Below are 20,988 nucleotides of genomic sequence, written 5' to 3'. Positions count from 1 at the left end.
AGAGCTGCTGGGTGGCAAAAGAGCAAGGAGTCAAGTTATAGAGCAACCATTTTGTAAGATATTTTAGAGCAACAAGTTAGAGATAGGAAGTTTACTAGTATGGTAACACAGCAGCATAGATGCTGGCGTCACGCTCGCTCCTACTAAAGGACTTCAGTTTCTTTTTTTTTTTTTTTTTAAAAAGAGAAGCATATTGGAGATGTATAGCACAGAGACACCACATAAGACAAAACAAGCAAGATTGGAGACCCTCTCAAGATCCAGACGTCCTCTTGGCATTGGAGAGGTAGGCACATGCAAGCTGAATTTAAGTGAGGAAAGAAAAAGGAGGGGAGTCAACATTTGCTTCAGCATTCTCCCTCACTCAATCTTCAAATGGAAGTTGGGATCTCCACTTTCAAGATACCAATTTTAAACAGTTTGCACAACTTCTTTGCCAGTCGAACTCTGCCTTCAGTAGCGCATGCCAGTCAGTTGGAGTTTTTCCCCAAGATGGCCACCTTCTGGGTTGTCATTAGAGATAGCGAGACCACCTTTCTTGTACTTTAGAGAAGAGGGGTATAGTTTTCTCCCTGTGGCACAAGGGAGAAGCATCTGATGATAAAGTCTCAAGATACGATGCAGTGCCAATAAGTGCCTTGCAGGCAGGATGTGTTTCACCATCTAGGCCTGCTCCTTCCTCTACACTGTGGCCACTTTTAATGTGGTGTCACTGTCTCAGTCTGCAGCAAATTGGACTGCCCAGGGCATCATTCATCTCAGACTAGACAGGGGATGGGCCAAGCCAGGGGAAGAATAGATTTCAGTTTTCAAGAGGATATCCAGATCTTGGAGTGTTTCAGTCATTCAGTCAGCTCAAGTGGGGACAGCAAGAGGTTAGTAAGAGATTAGTGCTTCTGTACCTGCTTTAAAGCTCAGCTCATCAGCCTCCTGTCCTGTGTAATCATACAGCGCTCGTACCCGTACACCTGGTACCTTTATGTCCTCCTCATGCCCATTGGTATCCAGGCACTTCTTGGGAGTGTCCTCGTCTGACCACTCCGAAATGTCTTCCTTCCCTCCGCTGTATACATGGGAGGAGGAAGGGGATAGGATGATGGTTAGAAAAAGCAGACTCACCTCTCACTCACCTTCTCCTGAATCATGCACCACCCTGACCCTCAGAGACTGCTATGCCACAGAACAAGGTACAAGAGGCCAACAGCCAGGTGAGAGTGGACAGGGAGGAGAGATACCAGGAGATACTAGATTTGAAAGCATCCCAGAGTCAGAGCCCTGAAGGCTAGGAGGGCCATTCATTCTCACAGCATTTGCACACATCCGCACTCTCTTCATGGCATCATCCTACTCCACCAGATCATCTCACTCAGGGCAGGCCAGTTCTAACTGGAGAGCCCAGGTGCATCCAAGACTTATTGCAGCCAAGAATAAGAAAGATAGCAAAGGCCACAACTCCCATCCCAAACAGATGTGGCTGGAGTGCCATTTTCCAAGTCAGGAGCAAGAACAGAAGGGAAGTGCAGCAAAGGACAGGCACCTGGAGCCCAAAAAACCCTGAAGAGATGTTCCATACTAACTTCACGTGGGCTGATGCCCTCAGGCTGTCATAGAAGAGGCTGTTCTGCTCCTCTTGATAGGAAAACCTGTAGATTGGCAAATAGGGCCCCTGAATCCAATAGACCAGGATACTGTAGTGGCCTTGAGACATCTCTGCAACCCCATTCTTTCCTGCCCAGTTTGCTTACGCTAGAGCTGACCTTTTAAGGCAGGAAGGCAGCTGACACAGTAGGACATGAGCCTCTCCAACCTCTCCCTATTCTCCAGTTTGTTCCCTGGCAAGGGAAGCAGCTATACCCAGGTTTGTCAGGTAGCACTCAGCACCATGCCAGGGAAGAGTAATGCCTGTATTTAGTAAACAGTAGAGTTCACTGGCAGGACTAGCAGTTCCCAACTCTCCTCCCCCAGTCTATGAAGAAAGGAGTTGGGAAAACACCTGCCAGGATCTCACACAGCATTAGACTGAACCAGGCCAGATTTCATCACTAGAGGGAACTTTACAACAAAGCACCTTGTGAGACTGTACCTACTAGTCAAAAGCTACCCTAATCCCCTTTTTCTACCCCGTCTTTTTGAGCGGCGTGGACAGGGCCACAGGGCTGGAAATAGAAGAGGTTAAGGAAGAGGTCACTCCTACCAGTCCTACCTAATTTGTAAGTCTGGGCAGGACTATACTCTTCCTAAGCTAACGTATCCCAGACTTCAGCCCTTACCCTCGCCTTGTCTGCAAAGGGGTCTGTGAGACAACACCATCCCGCGTAGGCAAAATGCTGGTCAGCGTCACATCGTCGGCCATCTTACCACTCTTCTCCTTCTTGGTGATTGGCCGCTGTGTTTCGAGGGACCATTCCTGCTTGGGAAAAGCAATAACACCAATCAAGCCATGAAGAGCCAAGAGTACTAGATAGTTTTTTTCCTGACCAATAGAGAAGGAAGAGTGCAAGAACACCTAGGTCATACTTCACTTGTGGCTGATAAATCAACCAGCCGGACGGCCTTGCAGACAGAGCAGGCTCACTCCTCTGGAATCCCACAGTGCAACAAGAAGGGCTGTGGGAAAGTTTAGGATCAGAGGTTGTGCCAAAGCCCTAAATACTGACTCCTGTTCCATGCTCTTGCAGCTGGCTGGAATAGGTGCAGTTTGGAAGGCTTACACCCATCCCTTTGCACACCAAGGGATCTTTCAACATAAGAAAGATTCAGAAGAGACAAACATACCAAGCCCACTGGGCAGAGATATATTTTTTTCCAAACATAAGACTAGCAATTCTTACGCATTTTAATAAAGCGGCTCAGTGGCAGGGATGGTAGTTATACAGTTTAGAGTGATCATCACCTCAAACTGAGGCCAATTCATCGCCATGCCTGGCCCATGTGTGTTGCGCCACCACTTCAGGTCCTCCTGGTTGTCTGCAGCCACGATGACTTGGTAGAGATCTCGATACAAGGCATGGAAGCTATGAGCAGAAACAGATAAAACCAACATAAATAAGCAAGTCCCTCAGCAAATCCCCAAAACCCAAGTGCGAAGGAAGAACATAACTTCATGCACAATTACACAGTCCTCAGACTGGGATTAGACATAGCCGCGTGGAGGCATTGCATAGAATAAGTTAGAAACACATCCACAAGATAGTGCTAGACAGTTCTGGAAGCCTAAGGGTCCAGAGGAAAGACAGAGTCCTTTCTGGGGAGATCAGCACTGTTCAAAACCAGAGACACCAGCAGTGGTCAGACCAAGGATGCCAGTTCTCAGACACACTTGGAAGGGACAGGAATGAGACTTGCCTGATACGAACAGGCACTCCCCTTCACAGACTCCAGAACTAGCACCCCTCGCCAGAGTCCAGGGCACCCTGGGCAGACAGACCTCCTGTGTCAGAGCTGGTACCTTTCACTGGTAGACAGGTTCAGATGCTGGTGCAGATTCAGGAACATCTCCTTAAAGAAGCACAGTCGCTTGTTCTCTGCTTCCTGGCAGCCCTCAAACACTTGCTCCATATCCTCCATGTAGCGGGGATTGTAGCGGTTCAGCTCTTCCAGCATCTTCTCATATTGATCCTTGCACTGGTTCAATCCAGAAGGAAAGCAGTGGTGAGATATGTAGCCCTGATGTCAAACCAGTGACCCTCCCCCCACTCCAGCTCGGGACTGGAGGAGTTTTTCCCTGCACTGCTGACCACACACAGCATAGGAAGTAGCAGAAAACATCTTTTTCCCCAGAACTGGAATCCCAGCCCGTTGCTCTCCTAGTGGTCTTGAAGTTCCTCGCCCCTCCTTACTATTCCTTCTACAGTAGGCCCTTCCACAGCTTTTCAGGTGGGCAGGCAAGCCAGCCACTTTCAGTAGCCATCCTTCAGCTCTGCAGCTCCCACCCCCTGCACGAAATCCCTCACTTTTTTTCTCCTTTCATTTACTGATAAATGAGATCCTATGCAGAACCAAAGATAGTCTTACTTGCTGAAGCCTCATTCTAACTTGCTAAAACCTCAGACAATGAGATCCCATACCTCCTTACAGGTTTCAGCATGAGCAATTGCACTGATATTACAAGCAGCACTTTCCTTGAGAGAGGGGTATCCTCATGACCTGCATCTGTACAAAACACACTCACCTTCTCAACCTCCTGACTGCACTTCTCCACACGCTCCTGCAGTTTGCGCAGCTGTTCCTGTGAGACAGAGGAGTCTGCCTTGGCATGGTTCTCTCTTGTATGGGCTGTCTTTTCCTCCTTCCGGGCTGCGTGATAGTTTTTCTTAGAAGTCTCCACCTGTGGCAGGAGCGATGCAGAGACAAAGCCATAATCCTGGCCATAGAGATCCTCCATCCTTCAGAGTGGGCGTATTAAAGTTCTTTAAGGACAACTCAATAGGAAAGGCCAATTTGATATTTAACCAGGCATACTCCAAAAGGTAGAGACACCCCACCACAGTGAACTCATTCAGTGTTAACCTGCCACACAAACACTGAGCCTGTTACCAAAGTCTTCCCACATGGGAGGGTAGCTACAAGACCACCAAGAACAAGAGACCAGCAAGACATCTCTCCTTCTCTGGCATCCTCTGCCATGCTGGCTACACTCAGTGTGCCTAATAGCACTCACTCTCAGGTAGCCAGCTGGGCTACCCTTATTCATCCCTCCTTCCCCATTCACATTTTGCTTACATCTTTCAGCTTCTTCACCCAGGGTTTCTGGGCCTTGCGGAACCCATCCTCTGCCTCCTTAGTCTCCTTGAAGCCCCCAATCATCTGCTTGTGATAGGCCTCCTTCTGCCAGGCCTTGATCTTCTCAGAGTCTTCACCAGCCAGGTGGTTCCGGACATGTAAGTGAATTTCGCTCAGCTTGTCTGCAGCTGTCAGGAAGGCATGCCAGGCCTTCTCCAGAGTGCCATACTGCGGACCTGCAGGAACAGGCATCACGGGGGCTATTTTACCTCCTGCCCACAGAGAAGAACATCAGTTCTTTTCCTCCTACAAATATCTGTCAGTTTGGAGTCACTTTTCCAACTCTCCTCCATCACACAAGTCAGCATTGAGTGTCCTCCACACAGTCCCAGCAGGCACCATCTAGACTGGCTGTTACAGCTGGCTGAGACAGGCACTCCTTTCGGGCAGCCTTAGCTGCCCCAGGCAGTACCCAGCAGCAGAAAATTTCTGCAGAAAATTCTCCTTACAGATGTGGCCTGAGCTCAGGCATCAATACCAGCTCACGACATGAGTTTCGGCTTCACAGACTAGTGGGCTCTTCAGAGCATTTGACCCATTTTTCCCCATTATTTTGTGAGACACCGTCAGTTTATGAGCCCAGTGCCACTGAATCACAACATAAGTAGTTATTCTTTGATTGGAGGAGAGGGAGGGGAAACAGCCAAGCCATCCTTAAAAGGGGAGAGCTGCAGTTTGATTCAAGACTTCGACTGGCCCAAGGTCTTGCCAAACTAAATGAATAGGGGGTATTTTTTGTAACCAAACACTGTCAATGCAGAGAAGGAACACCTCTCAAAGGGAAGCAGAAGACTGGCTGCTAGAAAAAGAAAGCAGCCAGAACAGCTTGAGCAAAGAAAGGGGAGATGCACAAGAAAGTCATTTCCTTGGAGAAGAGAAGCTTGTCTCCCAAAGAGACAGCCTCCCCCACAGTGAGACACAGCACTCAAGAAACAGAGTGCCACTACTGCAGCCTCTTCCCACTTCAGCCTGCACACCTTACCCTTCTCCACGTTGGTCCTCCATTTGCGGGACCACTCTGTTAGCTGCTGGGCATAGTTCTTCTCGATCTTGGCTCGCTCCTGGAAGCAGGAGATTAAGTCGTTGCAGAGCCGGTACCCATCATCCACACGCTTCACTGTCCGCCTGTAGTTTCCAGCCTGAAATGTGACACAATTCCATCACTCCTACTGTACTGACTTTCACATCCCTTCAGAACAGGCAGCAGCAGGTCAGTCATTGTGCAGTGAGGGAGCACAGGCCCTCCTGAAACCAGCAGCTGGGCTCAGATCCCCCTTCTGGTGCGCTCTTACTGGGGGCAGAGCAGTGGAAGGAGGGAGCCGAGATGTTCTGGTTGCCTCTCACAGCTCAGATCAGTATCAGCTGAACAAGGAACTCTTGTTCCACAGTGTCTGGGGAGGAAAGGGTAACCCTCCTCCTTGCAGCAACATAGGACTTGTTACTGAACCTCCTCACAGTTCCTCCCTCCCTTACACTCCAAGGGCAACACGTCACCCAGGAACTTGAAACTCAACCCCCTAATTCTGTGGGTGGGAGGAGGGAAGACATTCTTACCTCCCTCAAACCCTAATCATCTTTCCTTACCTCCCAGAAACTGCCCCCAGGAGCCTCCCCGCCAGCATCATCTTCTGATGACATTGCCCCTCTTTTCTTGCAGCAGAGAATTTTTGCAGATTTCAGTTAAGCTGAGAAGAGAGAAAAGCGGTTTTTAGCACTGGCTGAGCCTTTACAGAAAGGACAGTCCTCCACTGGTTTTACAGCTGGAGAAGCCCAACTTACTGTCCCACAGGCAAGTATTCGCATCACTGCGCCTCCAGCACTAAATGGCTAGATCCAGCAGAGATGCTCAGGACTGAACCTCCCTCCTCCGTCCCTGCAGAAGGATGGCCTCCTTGGCAGACCTAAAGCACTTTTGGCAAGGACATTGTAGAAGACAACCTTGCCAAGCCTCAGCTGTACAGATCTTAGAGATGTTGGTGAATCCAACACTGTTCAGCAGCACCACACACCTCTGCAGAGATTCCTTTCTTAACCAAGGAGAGTAGTAAAAGCTACAACAAAAACTGAAGTAGCAAAAGCTACTTGAAATGTGCCTTGAAACACTTAAAAATAAGTCTTCTGTCAACAGAGACAACTCCAGCTTTCCAATATGAGTCAGGATTAAGGGATTACACTAACTGATTGGAGAAAACAAGGCTGAGCAGTCAACAGGCAGGCATGTCCTGAATAGGGAGGAGCCCTATAAACTGCCCACCAGCTGAGCTGGGCTTGAACAGGAACTACAGAAAACACGCTGAGACATACCCAGCCAAATGGCCCTGCAGCATGCATGCCGGTTTCACAGCAGCACCACTTCCTTAGGAACATCTTTGTAGAGCTGGTGTTTCCATTACACTCAAGTCTATCACAGCATTAGGCTCAAGATCTAGGCGAGAAGGTGAGAGGTGACCTGCCACTGTCTCAGAATTTCTGCCTGTTCCCTTATACAAGTTTGGGCTGCCGTTTTGCTCCCAGCATGGTGCGACACTAGGAATTCCCTTGGGAGAGGTTCAAGGATGTTTCTGTGATTGTGCAGGAAGCAGAGAGGGAATAAGAGAAAAGCCCAGTGTTACACACAGACTCACTCCATCCTAGGCAAGCCTGGGTTAATGCAGCATAGATGTCCTTCACTGCTACTTCTCCCCTTGCACATTCCTGGTTATAAAAAGCTTCCCTCACACCCTAGAAAGGTATCTGCTCATTCTGCCAGCCCCCAGAGCACACACAGCAGAGGGATGAAGATCAATTCCAAGAGGCCATATCTCCCACCTCCTGCAAATCCTTCTCAGCATGTCTGCTATAGCATGAGCCACAGCACAAAGTGCCCCAACGCTGCAGGGGTGCCCAACAGACTGCAGGAGTTTCCTCTGTTTCTTCTGGAGACTGCTTGGCTCCACTTGCCCAGTCTCCACATGGAGAGTGTAAGTACATTAATGCTGTTCCTCTGGGTTTCTCCAGAGGGCTGTAAGTGCTGAATTCCACAAGCATAGAAGTGAGTTGTTAAATGAGATGTGACACACCGGTGCACAAACCTTAAAACCTGAAGAACACCTCCACCCATTCCACCAGCCGTCCTCATTTCCAGCCCCCATCCATCAGCAGGCTGCAAAGTTACTTTATGTGCCTCCAAGGCAAGCAACTTAACTCTTGTCCCCAGTAACTACATACCTGAAAGCTGAAGGAGAACACGCTTGCCAGCTGCCCGCTGCTCCCCTATTTCTGAGCTCTTCAGACACTTCAGAATGGACTGGAGGAGAAACAGACAAGCACAGTTAGACACTGCCACTTCTCTGCAGGGATGCTGCCCGTTCTGGCACGTCGCAGTGCCAGGGAAGGAATAAGGGTGTCCCCATCTGCCAGCTACTAGGAGGGGCACCCTCTGATATAGCAGCTGCAGCCAGTGTGCCTCCCGAGATGCCACGTTCCAGCACGCAGGAGAGATGCCAAATCCTTGTGTCACAAGATCTAGCCCCAGAGAGAGTTAAAATAGAAACACTGGGGCGGCATGACGGCACTGTGCGGGAAAGGTAGCGTCACAACAGCTGAGCAGAGGGAACAGCTCACAGTCAGAAAGGTCTAAATTAGGCACGTTCCCCAGGCACAGTACATGGGGCCTGGTCCCCCCTCACTGAACAGGGTCTCGTCTAGCAGACCCCACTGCCTCCATGCACTGCTGCCCTCACTTTCAGACCTAGCTGACTTTGGGGGAAGATGGGAAAGACATACTTTCTCTGGTCCCTTTTTGTTAAAGGTGACAAGGATTTATATATCAGGCAAATGATTAGGTAACTGCATTAAAAACAAGAGACATGCATGGTCTTGTTGTAGCCAAGGACTCTGTGGAGTCCTTTTAGCACCAGCACACCCAGCACCGCTTGGTGGGTTGTGACTCCCTGGAACTTTTTTGTCCCTTGGGTCCGTGAGCCACATCCATCACCTTGTCAGAGATACTTGGTCAGAAATCTTTATTTTGCCATTATGTCATTGGTAGCTGTCACCAACTCTCCGCAGGGGAAAAGGAAGTAAAAGGCTTGGAGGGGCTAAGGGAAGCGAAGGTGGAAAGAGGTATGTTTACCTTACATTCACTTCCCTGAAGATTTACTTCAACTGTCAAAAGTGTATTTAAAAATCACCTCTCCCCCCAACTCCCCAAAAGCCCTTCTGCTCAGTGCTCAGGCAGATATATCCACCTGGCTGAGGCTGGAAGGTTAGGGCAACTGAGAGAACAGAAACTGTAAAACCCAGGAGGAAAAGGGATTTTTAGTCAGATATTAAGACTGTTCTGGAGCTGAGGTGGGAAAAGAGGAGGAAGGAAAGGAATGGGGAGTGGGTTATTGCAGACAGTCTAGTGACCTTTGCCAGGGGGAAGAATTGCAAACTTTTATGAGATTCAGGTCACTTGGTTAAAAAGTTACAGCTCATCATAAACCTTCACAACTTAACAGTGGTCCCCCAGTAAAACCATACTATACATTCCTGAAATTACTGAGATTAACACCTCCTTCCCCACCCCAAAAAGTTACTTAAAAATATAGTTAAAATCTGCATGCCAGGCCTTTTTTTTCCCTCTCTCCTCATGAAGATACAGATCAATAAGATATGACCCATGAAGCCTGTATCACTTTCTCCCCCTCCCCCCATACAGTTCTTTATCAGGAAGCAATGAATCACAAACATGCCTTCTGTCTCTGGTTTCCAATTCAGGCTGACTACGTAGTACTAAAGTTTGGGGGTAAACACAGAAGACTTGTGTGTCAGAGCGTAGTTGTTCCTTTGAGGGACAGTCAATTAAAAAAAAAAAAAAAAAAGAGAGAGACAGAACCCAAATCTGTTCTTTCTGCAGTTTCCACATTAAATTTGAGCCAGGAAATATACTTATTTTCTCAGGAATTACAAATCCAAATAACTAGATTTACCATCAAGGTCTGTGGGCTCTGAAACTTTACAGCTGTGCTGAATTAGACCAAGGGTCCTTATAGCCCAGTATCCTTTGCAGACAGTGCCCCAAAGCAGCATCTTCCCTAGCTTTGAGAACAGAGTAAGCATACACGGTGCCTCCTTGCACACTCTCCAAGCCTCTAACTATTTGTTGACAGGGACTTCCCGAGCTGATGTGGCATCTATGAATTTAGTAACACTCAATAGATTTCTCTTCCATTAACTTCTCCAGTCTCCCTTTGAACCCACATGAGTTTTCATCATCCACAACATTATGTGTCAAAGCATCCTACAGCTTAAGGCTAGGTGGGAATCATCAACATAGTAGCAGTGTGGGAGAATTAAAAAAGTATACAGTTTCTACAGGTTAAACTCCATGACCTGAGTAGCACGCAGTAAAATACATATTACCATAGCAGTTGTACAGACTTTACAGAAGTCCAGAAAAATCTGTCCTGGTAGAAGGAAAAAGGTCAAAGAATGAGGAGGACCCTTTTCAGCTGAGCTTTTTCTGGACTTCATACGTTCCATGAGCCCATGTCAGTCAGCAGATCAAATTGAATCTGCACACAGACTTATGGAAGGTACTTAGTACTGCACACAGGGGCTGAAGAACAGCTGCTGCTGTCACCCTAAGCCCAAGAAGAGCAAATAGATTGCCCCTCCACCTCCTCATGCCTAGTTATTCCTGAAACATCGTATGTATTGTGAGCTGCCAAGAGCTTGAGACCAGGGAAAATGTTAAGTTTGCCAGGAAAAGTGAATAGATGATTATTATACATGCTGAAGTCTGGAGGCTCTTTTACAGCAAGGTAAAGAGATGCCAGGGATACCTTGCAGACAGCTTAACATAGCAGGAACCACCATGTAATTCAGGAGGGCTGGTACAGCCTGTACAGGACAAGCAATATAACTAGAGTCGTTGGAAGTATGTGGGTCAAAACTAGGTCTCTCTCCGATATTACTGCTACCTCTGTGAAGAGCAGGATATTCAGCAAATCAGATTTGCAGGGCAGAGGAATATTTATTCTCTCTTGCTTCCACCTTCAGCTCTAGCAGTTAAGAGCTACTTGAGACCTTGCTGCAGTTCTTGCGAAGGCAAGCTCTCTGAAGAAGCTGGCAGAGAGCAACCACATCTCTACCTACTTCTCACCTCCACCAGATTACAAACAACGGCATAACAGACAACGGCATCACAGACATCACTGCAACCAGCAACGTTGGCTGGACAAGCTGAACCATGCAAATGAGATTTCTGCAGAGCTACACCCCCTCTTACTAGTGGTGTTAAACCAAACAAACAAACAAACAAACCACACCACACGCTACTTCCCTCCTTCCTACAACTACCTTCTTTCACTCAGGACCAACACAGTTTTTTGGACTACATCTGCTATCAGCTCCCTATTAAGTTATGCAAAACCGGCTCTTGGTCGTTAGTTACAAAAAGGTGTTGAATGGCCCATGACTGCTTCACTGGTCCTGAACTCCATGCCAGAGCCGTTTCCACCTTTAATTAGGTTCAAAAATCCAGACAAACAACAGAAACACAGCCACAGCAGAAAACAAGTGATACTGGGTCACTGTCACTCACGTGGCAGTGAGAAGTTTGTACAGATGGAGAAGGTCTCATCTCTGTAGGGCTGTTGTAGCCTTTTAATTTTAATTTTCAGGCCATGAGACAGTTTCATCCCCTGAATCCTGCAGCTCCACAGGGCTTATGGCAGTGGCTGATGCTGGAGCACTCAAGCTAGGTGAGGTGCAGAGGGCCCCCCAAGGACGGTGAGGGAAGAGAAAGATGTGGAGGCTAATTGGCAAAGTATATCTCCCTTTTCCACAGGGCAAAGAGCTGCACTAATTTGTGACTTAGCAACACACCAGGCCTTCTTAAAGCTCCATTGTCTTCTTTAGACTCTTAAGCATGTTGTTGATCTCACCCTGCTCCTGTCAGTCACACATCCCAGACTGCACTTTTCCCCCCTTCTGACCAATGCAACAAGCTAAAAATCTTCTTTCAGACGTGTGGATGTGGCAACGTGAAAAGTTTGTCTTTTTGTTGTTTGCACAACACTAGCACAGTCCTGATCCACAATTAAAGCTTCTAAACACTACAGTAATAATCTCTCTTCTCTAGTTCAGAAATCTTTCCCTAAGGCAGGTAAGCCACAGAGATTTTCTTCCCTCTATACTACTCTCCGATACTTCCACCCTCCAAATGCCCAGGGCATCGCTTCTGTACATTGCTCGACTGCCTCCTGAGGCTCCTTGTGAGCAATTATTTTAGTAATTTTGCCAAGAACAAGCCTCTGAACTGTGCAAATGCTCAAAGGACTGCTGCATACAGCCTTGCGGGAATTCCTCCATAGAAACAGAGCTCATACACTGTGCCAGACAAGTCCTTCTACCCAATTCCTTTCCCCTTTCCTGAGGGCTATGGCAAGCAGTGGTACAGACAGAGCTAGGAACAAGATGAATTACGTTTATCCAGGAACAGGCTTTGGTGGACAGGCATTTTTATTATGGAGCAATTTCTATCTAGGCATTAAAGCCAAGCTAAGCAGAGTTTTCATCAGGAATGGGCTGCTACTAGCTCATTTCCACCTCAAGACAAAGGAACAGTGTGAGACCTCTGTGACCAATTTGTTTGGTTCCCAAAGAGTCCCTTTTCCTGTAGGGTAGGCAGCGGTGAAGGTACTGTTTTCACCCCAGGGCACTTCCGGTTTAGGTTGCAGATAAACGTTTCAATCTGAGCAATCCAAACATACAGAGGGACAACAGCCATGTCTCCCCTTTTCCCTTACTCAGGACAGGAGACCTGAAAACCCTTTGTTTTTTCTGCTCTTTTGTTGTCAGAAAGAAACTGGAAGGCTGGAGCCAGGAGGCCCCACATGACACTAGCAGCGCAGTAAACAGGATTGCTGGTGGTGCAGCAGCGCTAGGAAGGTTCCTGATGCAGAGAATGAAACGGGGCAAAGGATGAGCTTTCCCTTCCAGCCGCCCTATCTCTGCAGATAGGCATTCAGTAGCTCTGAACCAGTGACTGTAATGATGCCCCAATAACATGCTCTCCACTGCTATTACCTAGGAGCACTAACATTTACTGGCATACTCACCTTTTCAAAAAGGCAGTCCAGGTCTTCTCTGCAGCTGGAGAGTGTGCCAGGTAGCACACAGATCCTCCAAGAAGCTTGTGTACATGAAGTGACTTCTATCCAGCAAAAACATCCCTTAGAGATATTTATCCCATTGCTGTAGTCACACCCTCAGCAGAGTCACCCAACCAGGAAGGGGACTAATAGCCAATGTTTCCCAGCCACTCCCTAGGGATTGAAGCCTGCCAGGGCTGCCTAGTGCAGTTTCGAGAAAGACTTCAGCTGGGCTCCCCAGCTGGGGAGAAGACAGAGACATTAGGCAAAACAGTAACTAAACACAAAGGTCACTTCAGCTATGTGCAAGCCTGTAACAGGAGCCCGTCTCCAAGACGGTGATTCTCCAGAGATCGCATGGCTGTCCGCTAGCAAGCTTCCCCATGGTTATACTGAAGTATAGACAAGATCCTCCTTCATTTAAGGGGCTGGCCTCTTGAGCCTATGGGCTACTCCACCGCTCTCCCCCGTTTCACACCATACCTTCTTTATATTGGTGATGTCCAGAGTTCAGACTGGGCTAATAGCCTGAGGACAGCCACCCCCCACCCCCCCCCTTTGCTGTACCCCAAGTTGTTTTTAAGTGTTCAGACAGAATGAAACACTTTTCACATTTATTAGCTTCAGGATGACAACTGGACAGGGAAGTAAAGACCAAGACTATAGAACAGGCTTCTACCAACACACTGTTGCTGACCTAAGGGTTAAGATTCCTGACCAAAATAGCTGTGCCAGGCAAAAAGCCTTGTATAGGCAATGTTGTGCCAGAACAAGAGAAAACTGTCTTTTCCAATATGATTCAGGAGATCTTCAGTGTTACAGGAATGCAGAACTCTCCTGGTCAACACAGCAGTTTTCAGACAACATAAATGAAGGAATGTGTTGGGCTATCAAGGTTTGTTAGTTTTTTTTCTTCTTTTGTTCTTCTCAATTGTTCTTCCTGTGAAGAAGTTGATTGTAAGCTCAAATTCCCCCAGAGTGAAGTGCAGAGGGAATCAGTGCTGTCAGCAGCTGGACAATGGTGTACCGTACTCTAACAGGGCAACAAACCATGTTCACTTGGGATGTTCAACATGGTTGCGGGAATAACCTTCACAGATGTGCTGTGCCTGTGTATTTAGCCAGCAGCTATAATTAAGAGCAGAGGATAGCACGATAAAGAGAGATAGAGCCAAGCTACCAGAAACAGCACTGTCCTAGCCTGCTTAGCTGTGTGCATAGCCCAACTCTCGCTCCACACATCAGCCAGTGTGCCTGCTTCCCCCTTCTCACACCCACTGGCTTACCCCCTCCCTCAGGGCAAGGCTTTAACTCCTGCAGGTGCAGAGAACCTGCCACTACTGCCCCACTCTCCTGAGCCTCCTCAGCTGCTTGTGTCCATGCTGCATACTTCCTACCCTGCCATATCAGGGCCAGCTAATAAGCATCAAGCTTGCCAGCTAATTCATGCAATCAGCTCACCTCTTAACCAGAAAAGACCCCAAGCAAGCTATGTTATGAAGAAGCTATTTCTTTCCTAAAGCATCACTGATAAATGGGTGTTTAAAACTTCAGTCAAAGCCATTATAACCCTCCTGAGCAGTCACAGTCTGCACGGTGTGTGGACCGTTTTCCTGGTATTTAACCTCCATTTCACCTTGTCACAAGCTTTTCTGCGCTCAGAAGCTTACAAGACAAGACCAATAGTCCATCCTGTAACACAGTTGCCTGTAACTTTGTAGAGAGATCACAATAGCAGGCTGAGCCAGTCCACCTACTTCCAGCTTTGAGTAAGGAAGTTTGGTTTGTTCACATCTTTACATGAACAGCAGTGATCCTAACAGGACAGAACGCCCGCGCCTCAGCCTACCCAGAGCCAAGGAGAGAGGAATAATGTGCGCAGGTTTTTGCTCCTTTTTCTTTTCCCCCCCCTCTCCTCTCTCTCAAACCACAGGAAGCTGCTGGTAGCCCATGCCAATAGAACATTCTCCTTCTGTGATTGAGTCACCTCGTAACCCCCGGAGCAGGGACCGAGTTCACTTGAATACATTAAGAAGTCTTAAGGAAGCAGACTGCAATCGAACAACCTTCAGAAGAGCCACAGCCCGCTTAGTTCCATTCCAGCACTGAGCTTCTGGTAGTGCCTTGCTTCAGTGTCTCCAACCTTTTCTGTCTCATCCTCCCATTTGGAAGTCAGTGTATTGTAACCCAGCTGCAGTTCTGTATCCCTCTATACCAAAGAGGGCTTTCAGCTTCATTTTACCAATACTCCGTTTCCATTACGATAGTTGCTTTTTGAGGGAGGAAAAATGGGAGAGAAGGATGGAATCGGCAAGTATTTTGTCATTCAGACCTAGTGCGCGGCAATCATGGAACCAGTCAGTTCTAAGTAGTGCATTTCCTTACCTCTGGTTGTATCAAACAGGATTTTGGTTTGGCTTAGTAAAAGCTGATAGTTTCCTAACAATGTTTATTATGTGAATACTTTTCTTCCAAATATTCATATAATGCAAACAAGAGCCTGAAAGAAGACTGTGCATCAAGGCATCTGTGAAGTTCATCAAGTGCCCTGCCCACGCCCCAAACAGGCTGTGGGAGGGAGCACAAGCAACTTTGTAAGAGGAGAGCTGAATAAGATAGGATGGAGCCCTGGGACATCTCTTACGTTAATATGGGGAAGAAGAAGAAAGAGGTGAGAAGCATCACACTCACTGCTTCTGTTTCGTGCTGTGGCCAGTTCCTCCCCTTTGATGATGGTAAGGCTCTTTGTTCACTTTTTGTCACCGGAGCTAGGTTTACTCAATTGCTTCCTCACAGGAAAATCTAAACAACATAAAGAACATCTGCAAGGGTAAGGCAGAGTTCAGAGCCATATGAACTGGCAGCACTATAGACAGACTGCAAAACAGAGCCATTTTGGATGGTTGCAGTCTTTTCTGGGACCAGGCATGTGAAAAGAAAGCAACATTTGCTCTTTGGAGTGGGGAGAACATCCAGTAACTTAGATTACCTTCATAGCATCTCCTGGTCTGAGAGAAGTTGGGCAGTTTCAGTCATTTTGACGGTATTACGTTCCTAAATGTACCCCATGCCTTTTTGACATGTTTCCCAGAGATACACAGAGATAACAAGGTTGAAGTAAGGCAGCCATTAGGAACTGGCCCGCACTGTGACTATTCATACTTCACACGTTCTTTCTGAAGGTAATTATACTGTATGTCACACAAAAACTTTTGTCTACTTTCATCCTGTCTGCACAGAATCTGCACTTCAGTATCAGTACTGTACCTTCAGCCCTCTTCAGATCAATTTTTGGATCTTAAGCTGAGGAACAGAACTATCGATATAAATACATCTCATATTCCAGGTGTTATCAACTAGACTCTGAGAGGAGACAAGAGAAAGGGATAGTCAGCCCAAAGGGCACACACTACAGAAGAAATGTCAACTGTTTGGCATTGCTGGAATGTCATTTACTTTCTCACTCCATTGCCCAGAGCACAGATCTCTGCTCGTGATCTTCAGGGACCTGACATGCAAGGAGAGAACACCAGGAAGCTTTTTAAAACAAGAAAGTACAAACAGATCAAACCAGTGGGTTTTATTTTCCCCTTCAGGGCTTCCTGAACCAGCTTCTATACCACAATTCAAGAGACTTTTTTTTAAAAAGTTGGCATAGGGGTAGAAGCCTACAGGCTCTCCCTCTGTCTCAGCAGACACAGCAATAGCTGCCTTCTCTCAGGAAGGGCTTCCTGTTTTGGTCACTGTCCTGGTTCACAAGCCCAGCCATCTCCATTTAGAAGATGACAGCACAGCACAGCTGTGCAAGACCAGCTCCGAGTGCCTGCCTTCAGAGATTCACGGCCATTTGCAGAGCACTCTCTAGCTCTGCTGGAATCAACACCAGGTTTGTGCCCAGGTTTCCAGGCAGTGGGGCAAGCACTCCTAGTACAAGAAAGGGCAGACTGAAAGCACCAAGAAGCAATAATAAATACCTAGAACCATTCAAGAAGTGAAATACATAGACTGCAACTTCTCCCAATCCTCAATGAAGGCCTCTCGCCCTTGTCGGAGACAGGGAGCAAATCCACTTCAGAGCTCTATCCAGCAGAGCTGCAGCCTGCACAGCTCAGCACGCATGGGAACAGCAGAGGCTTGGCAAGGACACAGAGGGAGGCGGGGGGAAGTTGCCACCAGTAGCTAATCATCTGTAGGTGCCTGAAAAGATTGACCATGTTCCCAACAGCCCATAAGGCATGTACCGTATCTTCCTACGGACAGGAGAGATATGGTTTGGGCAAGCTCATAGCATGAACAGATGAGACTGGAGACTTAAAAGCACTGTCAGCCATGGGCTGCCTGCAGCAATTCTAACTCCCCTAGCCTGGAAAAACTGAATGCCAAGTCACGATAAACAGAGTCCTACCCGAGTCATCTACTAGGAGAACATGAAATCCTGCACAAGCCTAATGCCTCTGGATCCAGGCCCCCGATACCCTGGGGATGCCTCATATGCCTGTTCAGCTAACTACAATGCCCAGTGACAGCCGCTAGATTTAGCGCGCACAAATTCTGACCGTCGGAGTCAGAAAGGCTCCTTCCCATCGTGCAGTTCACAGAAAGGAGAAACTACTGCAGGCTGAAATACGATTAGGATGCCAGTCACACATATTGCTTCACAGCAGTGCCCAGCTTCAGCCCACTTTTCAGCTTGGAGGAACTTGATGAAACTATTGTAGCAGTCACTGACACAGAGCTGGATGATTACAGCAGAGGATGCACCACACTCTTTGCATTGATGTTACGCTTTGTGCTGGAAACTCCTTGTTCCCAGACAGTCAGAGGGAATTTGGGTGTTAAATTACAATAGTCACCATGCCACATGGTAGCAGTAAAAAGCTACAACTTGAACCGCTTCCGAACTGCTCAAAGGATGCAAGGCTTTTTTCCTTATTCTTCAAAGAGCAGAATCCCAAATTGCCCATGAAAACTTCCAGAGGCAATAGTCACCATTTTCTATCCCACCCACTAAGGCCTTTACATTAAGATTCTAGGGGGAGGTTTTGCTTTGCTTATCTGAGACGATTCGCTGTCGTACAGCACCATCTACACCCATCATGCTAAGTGAGTAGTGATAAAGTAGCTTGCCCGATCAGAAAGTCTGTTTTGAAAAGATAAGAGTCCCTCACAGGGTTGAACAGCTCTCTTACTGTTTGAGCATTTCCCCATTAACTCTCCTGGGCAGCCTAAATTCACTGATCAGCTGATGGTGAAAATAGAGGCAGTTTATTAGTGCTCTCCAATCAAGAGCATGGCTTTTTCCACTCAGGCTATGGGCAGATACTTTTAGCTTTTGAGGTCCCCAGTTCAATCCCTGGACATCAGCCATCACACAAACCAAACTGTTCAAGCAACAACTGAATGATCTCTAGCCCTCAAGAGGGCCAGAATAAAGAATATACAGTATTTTCTACCCTCGGAAATACCGTATGAGCTCTTAACAGAAACAGATCTTGCCCCTAGTGCTGTGCCTGACTACAAAACTGAGAACAAACTATCCTCTAAAAAAAAAAAGCTGTCACACTACAAATATACCTGACTGCAATGTTTGTCCAGGGAAAGTCTAGAAGATTCAGACTAGTTCTTGTACAGTCTGCAATAAGTGACTAAAAACCTCAGTTACTGTCCAGTGAAGAACTTTTGGGTCCACAGGATTTTCAGGCTTTTATGGTGCAGTTATGCCAACTCCAGTCTGCCAAGGACCTGGGTAGAGGTGACATTTTAGCACAATCCAGTGCCAATCCTCATTCGTTCACTGGGGTTTGATAATAGCATTCCAGGTGGGCAGGAGTTCGCAGGCCTATACCTAGCTGACACAGTCATGTTACCCCTTTTTACAGCCTGGGAAGACAGCCTTCACTAGAACAAGTGCAGGCAAGCCAGGGGAGCTCAAACTCATAGGTCGGAAGAAACGAAAGAGCAAGTAAAGCAATACAATACAACAGGCGGAGAACAGGGAAGGCAGCAAGTGGCTAACCCAGCTCACACATTCATTCTGCTCCAAGCCGCCACTTGAAAGAAAGCATAATAAACATTTCAGGGAACTTCTAGTGAGATACTTATGAACGACATAAAACCCTTTCGGAGCAAAGCAGCCTCCACTTCACACCGAGTACGTTGCACACCTCACGTGAAGGTGATTCCTTCCCCCGAAAGAATGTGCCCAGTTATGCAACGCGCAGGGAGAAGCTCCACTGCGACTCCACCCAGAGACCAGCTCACACCTGGAGCGAGGAGTATCAGGACCCCGTCATTTCAGCCCACACGCCGCGGTGGTGCGTTCTGCTCCCATGACGCAGAGAGGTATTTGAGCCCTCGGAAAGCTCAGCGACGCCTCAGCGACATTTGAATTCCAGGGTGGAGTGGGAGGCTCTGCTGGGGTTTTGTATTGCAATCCATTACCGTCGTATCAGAAATGCCTCCGCATGAATTAGGTTGGCAGTGGAATTCAGGGGAAGAGAGGCTCATCTCCCGCTTCGGACAGCGGGAAGCACCAGCTGGGTACGGAGGTTTGCAGGGCGAAGGAAAAGGCCAGAATACTTCCCAGGGCCAGGAGCGCGCGCCTGGCGGTGGTCGGCCAACCTTCCCCTCACCCCTGCGCTTGCAGAAGACTCAGGGCTTGAAGAATTGAAGCGAGCAAAGAACACATAGCTGGCACAGAAAGCAGCAGAACTGGTTAACACATTCGGGCCACCCCAGGTTCACTTATTGATAGTTTTGTAGAGACCACGGATCCCTTCCTGTGCGCAGCGACAAATCATAGACCGTTTTCTGAAGCGCGAGACCTTCAGGCCCGCTAATACCCGGCGTGTTTATCAGCTTTCCCCCCCCCCCCCTCCCGTGGGCCAGAGAGGACGGCATAACCCCTGGGGCCTGCCCCACGCCTCGCTCTCCCCTCCCTGGCACCCCAGCCCAGGCCGCTGGCTCCGGTTGCGGAGCCGGAGGCGGCTCAACATGGAGCCGGCACAAAGGGGCTCCTGTGTCCCCGCCGCGGGAGCCCGGCCGAGCAGTCCGGGCCGGCTGCCGGCGGCTTGCGGGGGGACCCGGCGCCCGCCGCCGCGACCTGCCGCGAACCGCGGAGCCCTCCCGGCCCGGCCCCGGCCCCGCCGCTCCTACCAGCCGCTGTCCGCGCCGCCGCCGCCGCCCCGCTCCCCGCGGGCAACGACCGGCCGGGCAGCGCCTCCCCCACCCGCCCCCTTTCCGTGAGGAAACTTTTCCCTTGAAGCCGCCAGCTGGTTTGCCGCGCCGAGCTGCCCCACCGCCTCCCACCGGGAGGAGGCGGCGGCGGGGACCGGACCGGGCTCTGCCCCCGCCCCGGCCCCCCGCGGCGAGCAGGTCGGGAAGCGGCGGCGGGGGCGACCCTCACACCTACCTCGCGGCGCGGCACGGCGCGGAGCGGAGCAGGGCGGCGGGCGGGCGGCCACCTGGGCTGGGAGCGGGCCGGGCCCTCCCCCTATTTCAGCCGCGGGACACGGGGGCTCCCGGCCCGCCTCCCGCCGCCAGCGGCTGCCGGCGGGGCGGGCCCGGCCCGGCCCGGGCACTCGGGACGCGGCGCGGCGCCCCCGCCCGGAGCTCCCGATCCAATTAAGGGGCTGTGGGCCGGGGGAGCGGGGCCCCCGCCGCAGGGGGGCTTCTTCTCCGGGTTTTCTAGGTTGGCGTTTCTGCTTTTTGGTGCCGCTGTTAGGGACTGGGCGACAGCAGCCGGGCGGCGACCCGCGGGGCGCGCAGCAGCCCCTCGCTGGCAGCCCCTGGCGCGTCGGGCCTGGCCCCGCGCGCCCGCCGCCGCCGCCGCTCTCGCCCGGTGCCCTGCTCCCGGCCCTCCCGGCCAGCCTCCGCCGCGCCGGCCCGGCTCGGTCGCTCGCTCTCTTTTCCTCTGAAAAACATTTTCTGCCTCATCCACAGCTCACCTCTAAGTCCCCGCAGCCCCTCGGGTGACACCAGCTCCTTCCGAGCGCCGGGAGCTCGCGCGCCAGAGTTTCCATTTCCAACCCCGGCCTTGGGCGTGATTTGCCATGACGCTAGGGCAGGGCTTACGCCAGGCGAG

General features: G+C 49.5%; 1 protein-coding gene and 1 long non-coding RNA gene across 19 annotated transcripts in view; one reads left to right on the top strand and one right to left on the bottom strand.

Annotated features, from left to right (window-relative positions):
* The window catches only part of LOC138067471 (uncharacterized), an 11,951-nt gene extending 11,058 nt beyond the window's left edge, over positions 1 to 893 (top strand). The window contains exon 4 of the long non-coding RNA XR_011141455.1: positions 185 to 893. This is a non-coding gene — a long non-coding RNA (uncharacterized lncRNA). The remainder of the gene's footprint in view (positions 1 to 184) is intronic.
* Positions 1 to 20,973, bottom strand: part of PACSIN3 (protein kinase C and casein kinase substrate in neurons 3) — a 25,328-nt gene extending 4,355 nt beyond the window's left edge. Inside the window, exons 1-13 of one of the 18 annotated variants that reach the window (XM_068945762.1) lie at positions 20,138 to 20,178; positions 19,169 to 19,595; positions 7,990 to 8,068; positions 7,087 to 7,207; positions 6,367 to 6,467; positions 5,765 to 5,921; positions 4,723 to 4,958; positions 4,172 to 4,327; positions 3,449 to 3,624; positions 2,894 to 3,014; positions 2,271 to 2,407; positions 1,578 to 1,643; positions 903 to 1,063 (exon numbers count right to left, since the gene is read on the bottom strand). In XM_068945762.1, coding sequence (XP_068801863.1) covers positions 903 to 1,063; positions 1,578 to 1,643; positions 2,271 to 2,407; positions 2,894 to 3,014; positions 3,449 to 3,624; positions 4,172 to 4,327; positions 4,723 to 4,958; positions 5,765 to 5,921; positions 6,367 to 6,420 — 1,264 coding nt within the window. In that variant the 5' untranslated portion in view covers positions 6,421 to 6,467; positions 7,087 to 7,207; positions 7,990 to 8,068; positions 19,169 to 19,595; positions 20,138 to 20,178. Of the gene's footprint in view, positions 1 to 902; positions 1,064 to 1,577; positions 1,644 to 2,270; positions 2,408 to 2,893; positions 3,015 to 3,448; positions 3,625 to 4,171; positions 4,328 to 4,722; positions 4,959 to 5,764; positions 5,922 to 6,366; positions 6,468 to 7,086; positions 7,208 to 7,989; positions 8,069 to 12,872; positions 13,346 to 19,168; positions 19,690 to 20,060; positions 20,179 to 20,316; positions 20,470 to 20,851 lie in introns of those variants that run through there. The other 17 variants (XM_068945761.1, XM_068945760.1, XM_068945758.1 and 14 more) reach the window with 17 other exon arrangements.
* Positions 20,974 to 20,988: the final 15 nt, after the last annotated feature.

The sequence above is a fragment of the Struthio camelus genome, chromosome 5, assembly GCF_040807025.1.
Source record: "Struthio camelus isolate bStrCam1 chromosome 5, bStrCam1.hap1, whole genome shotgun sequence".
NCBI lineage: Eukaryota > Metazoa > Chordata > Aves > Struthioniformes > Struthionidae > Struthio > Struthio camelus.
The sequence above is the reverse complement of the archived record's forward strand: the minus strand, read 5'-3'. Positions and strand labels throughout refer to the sequence as shown.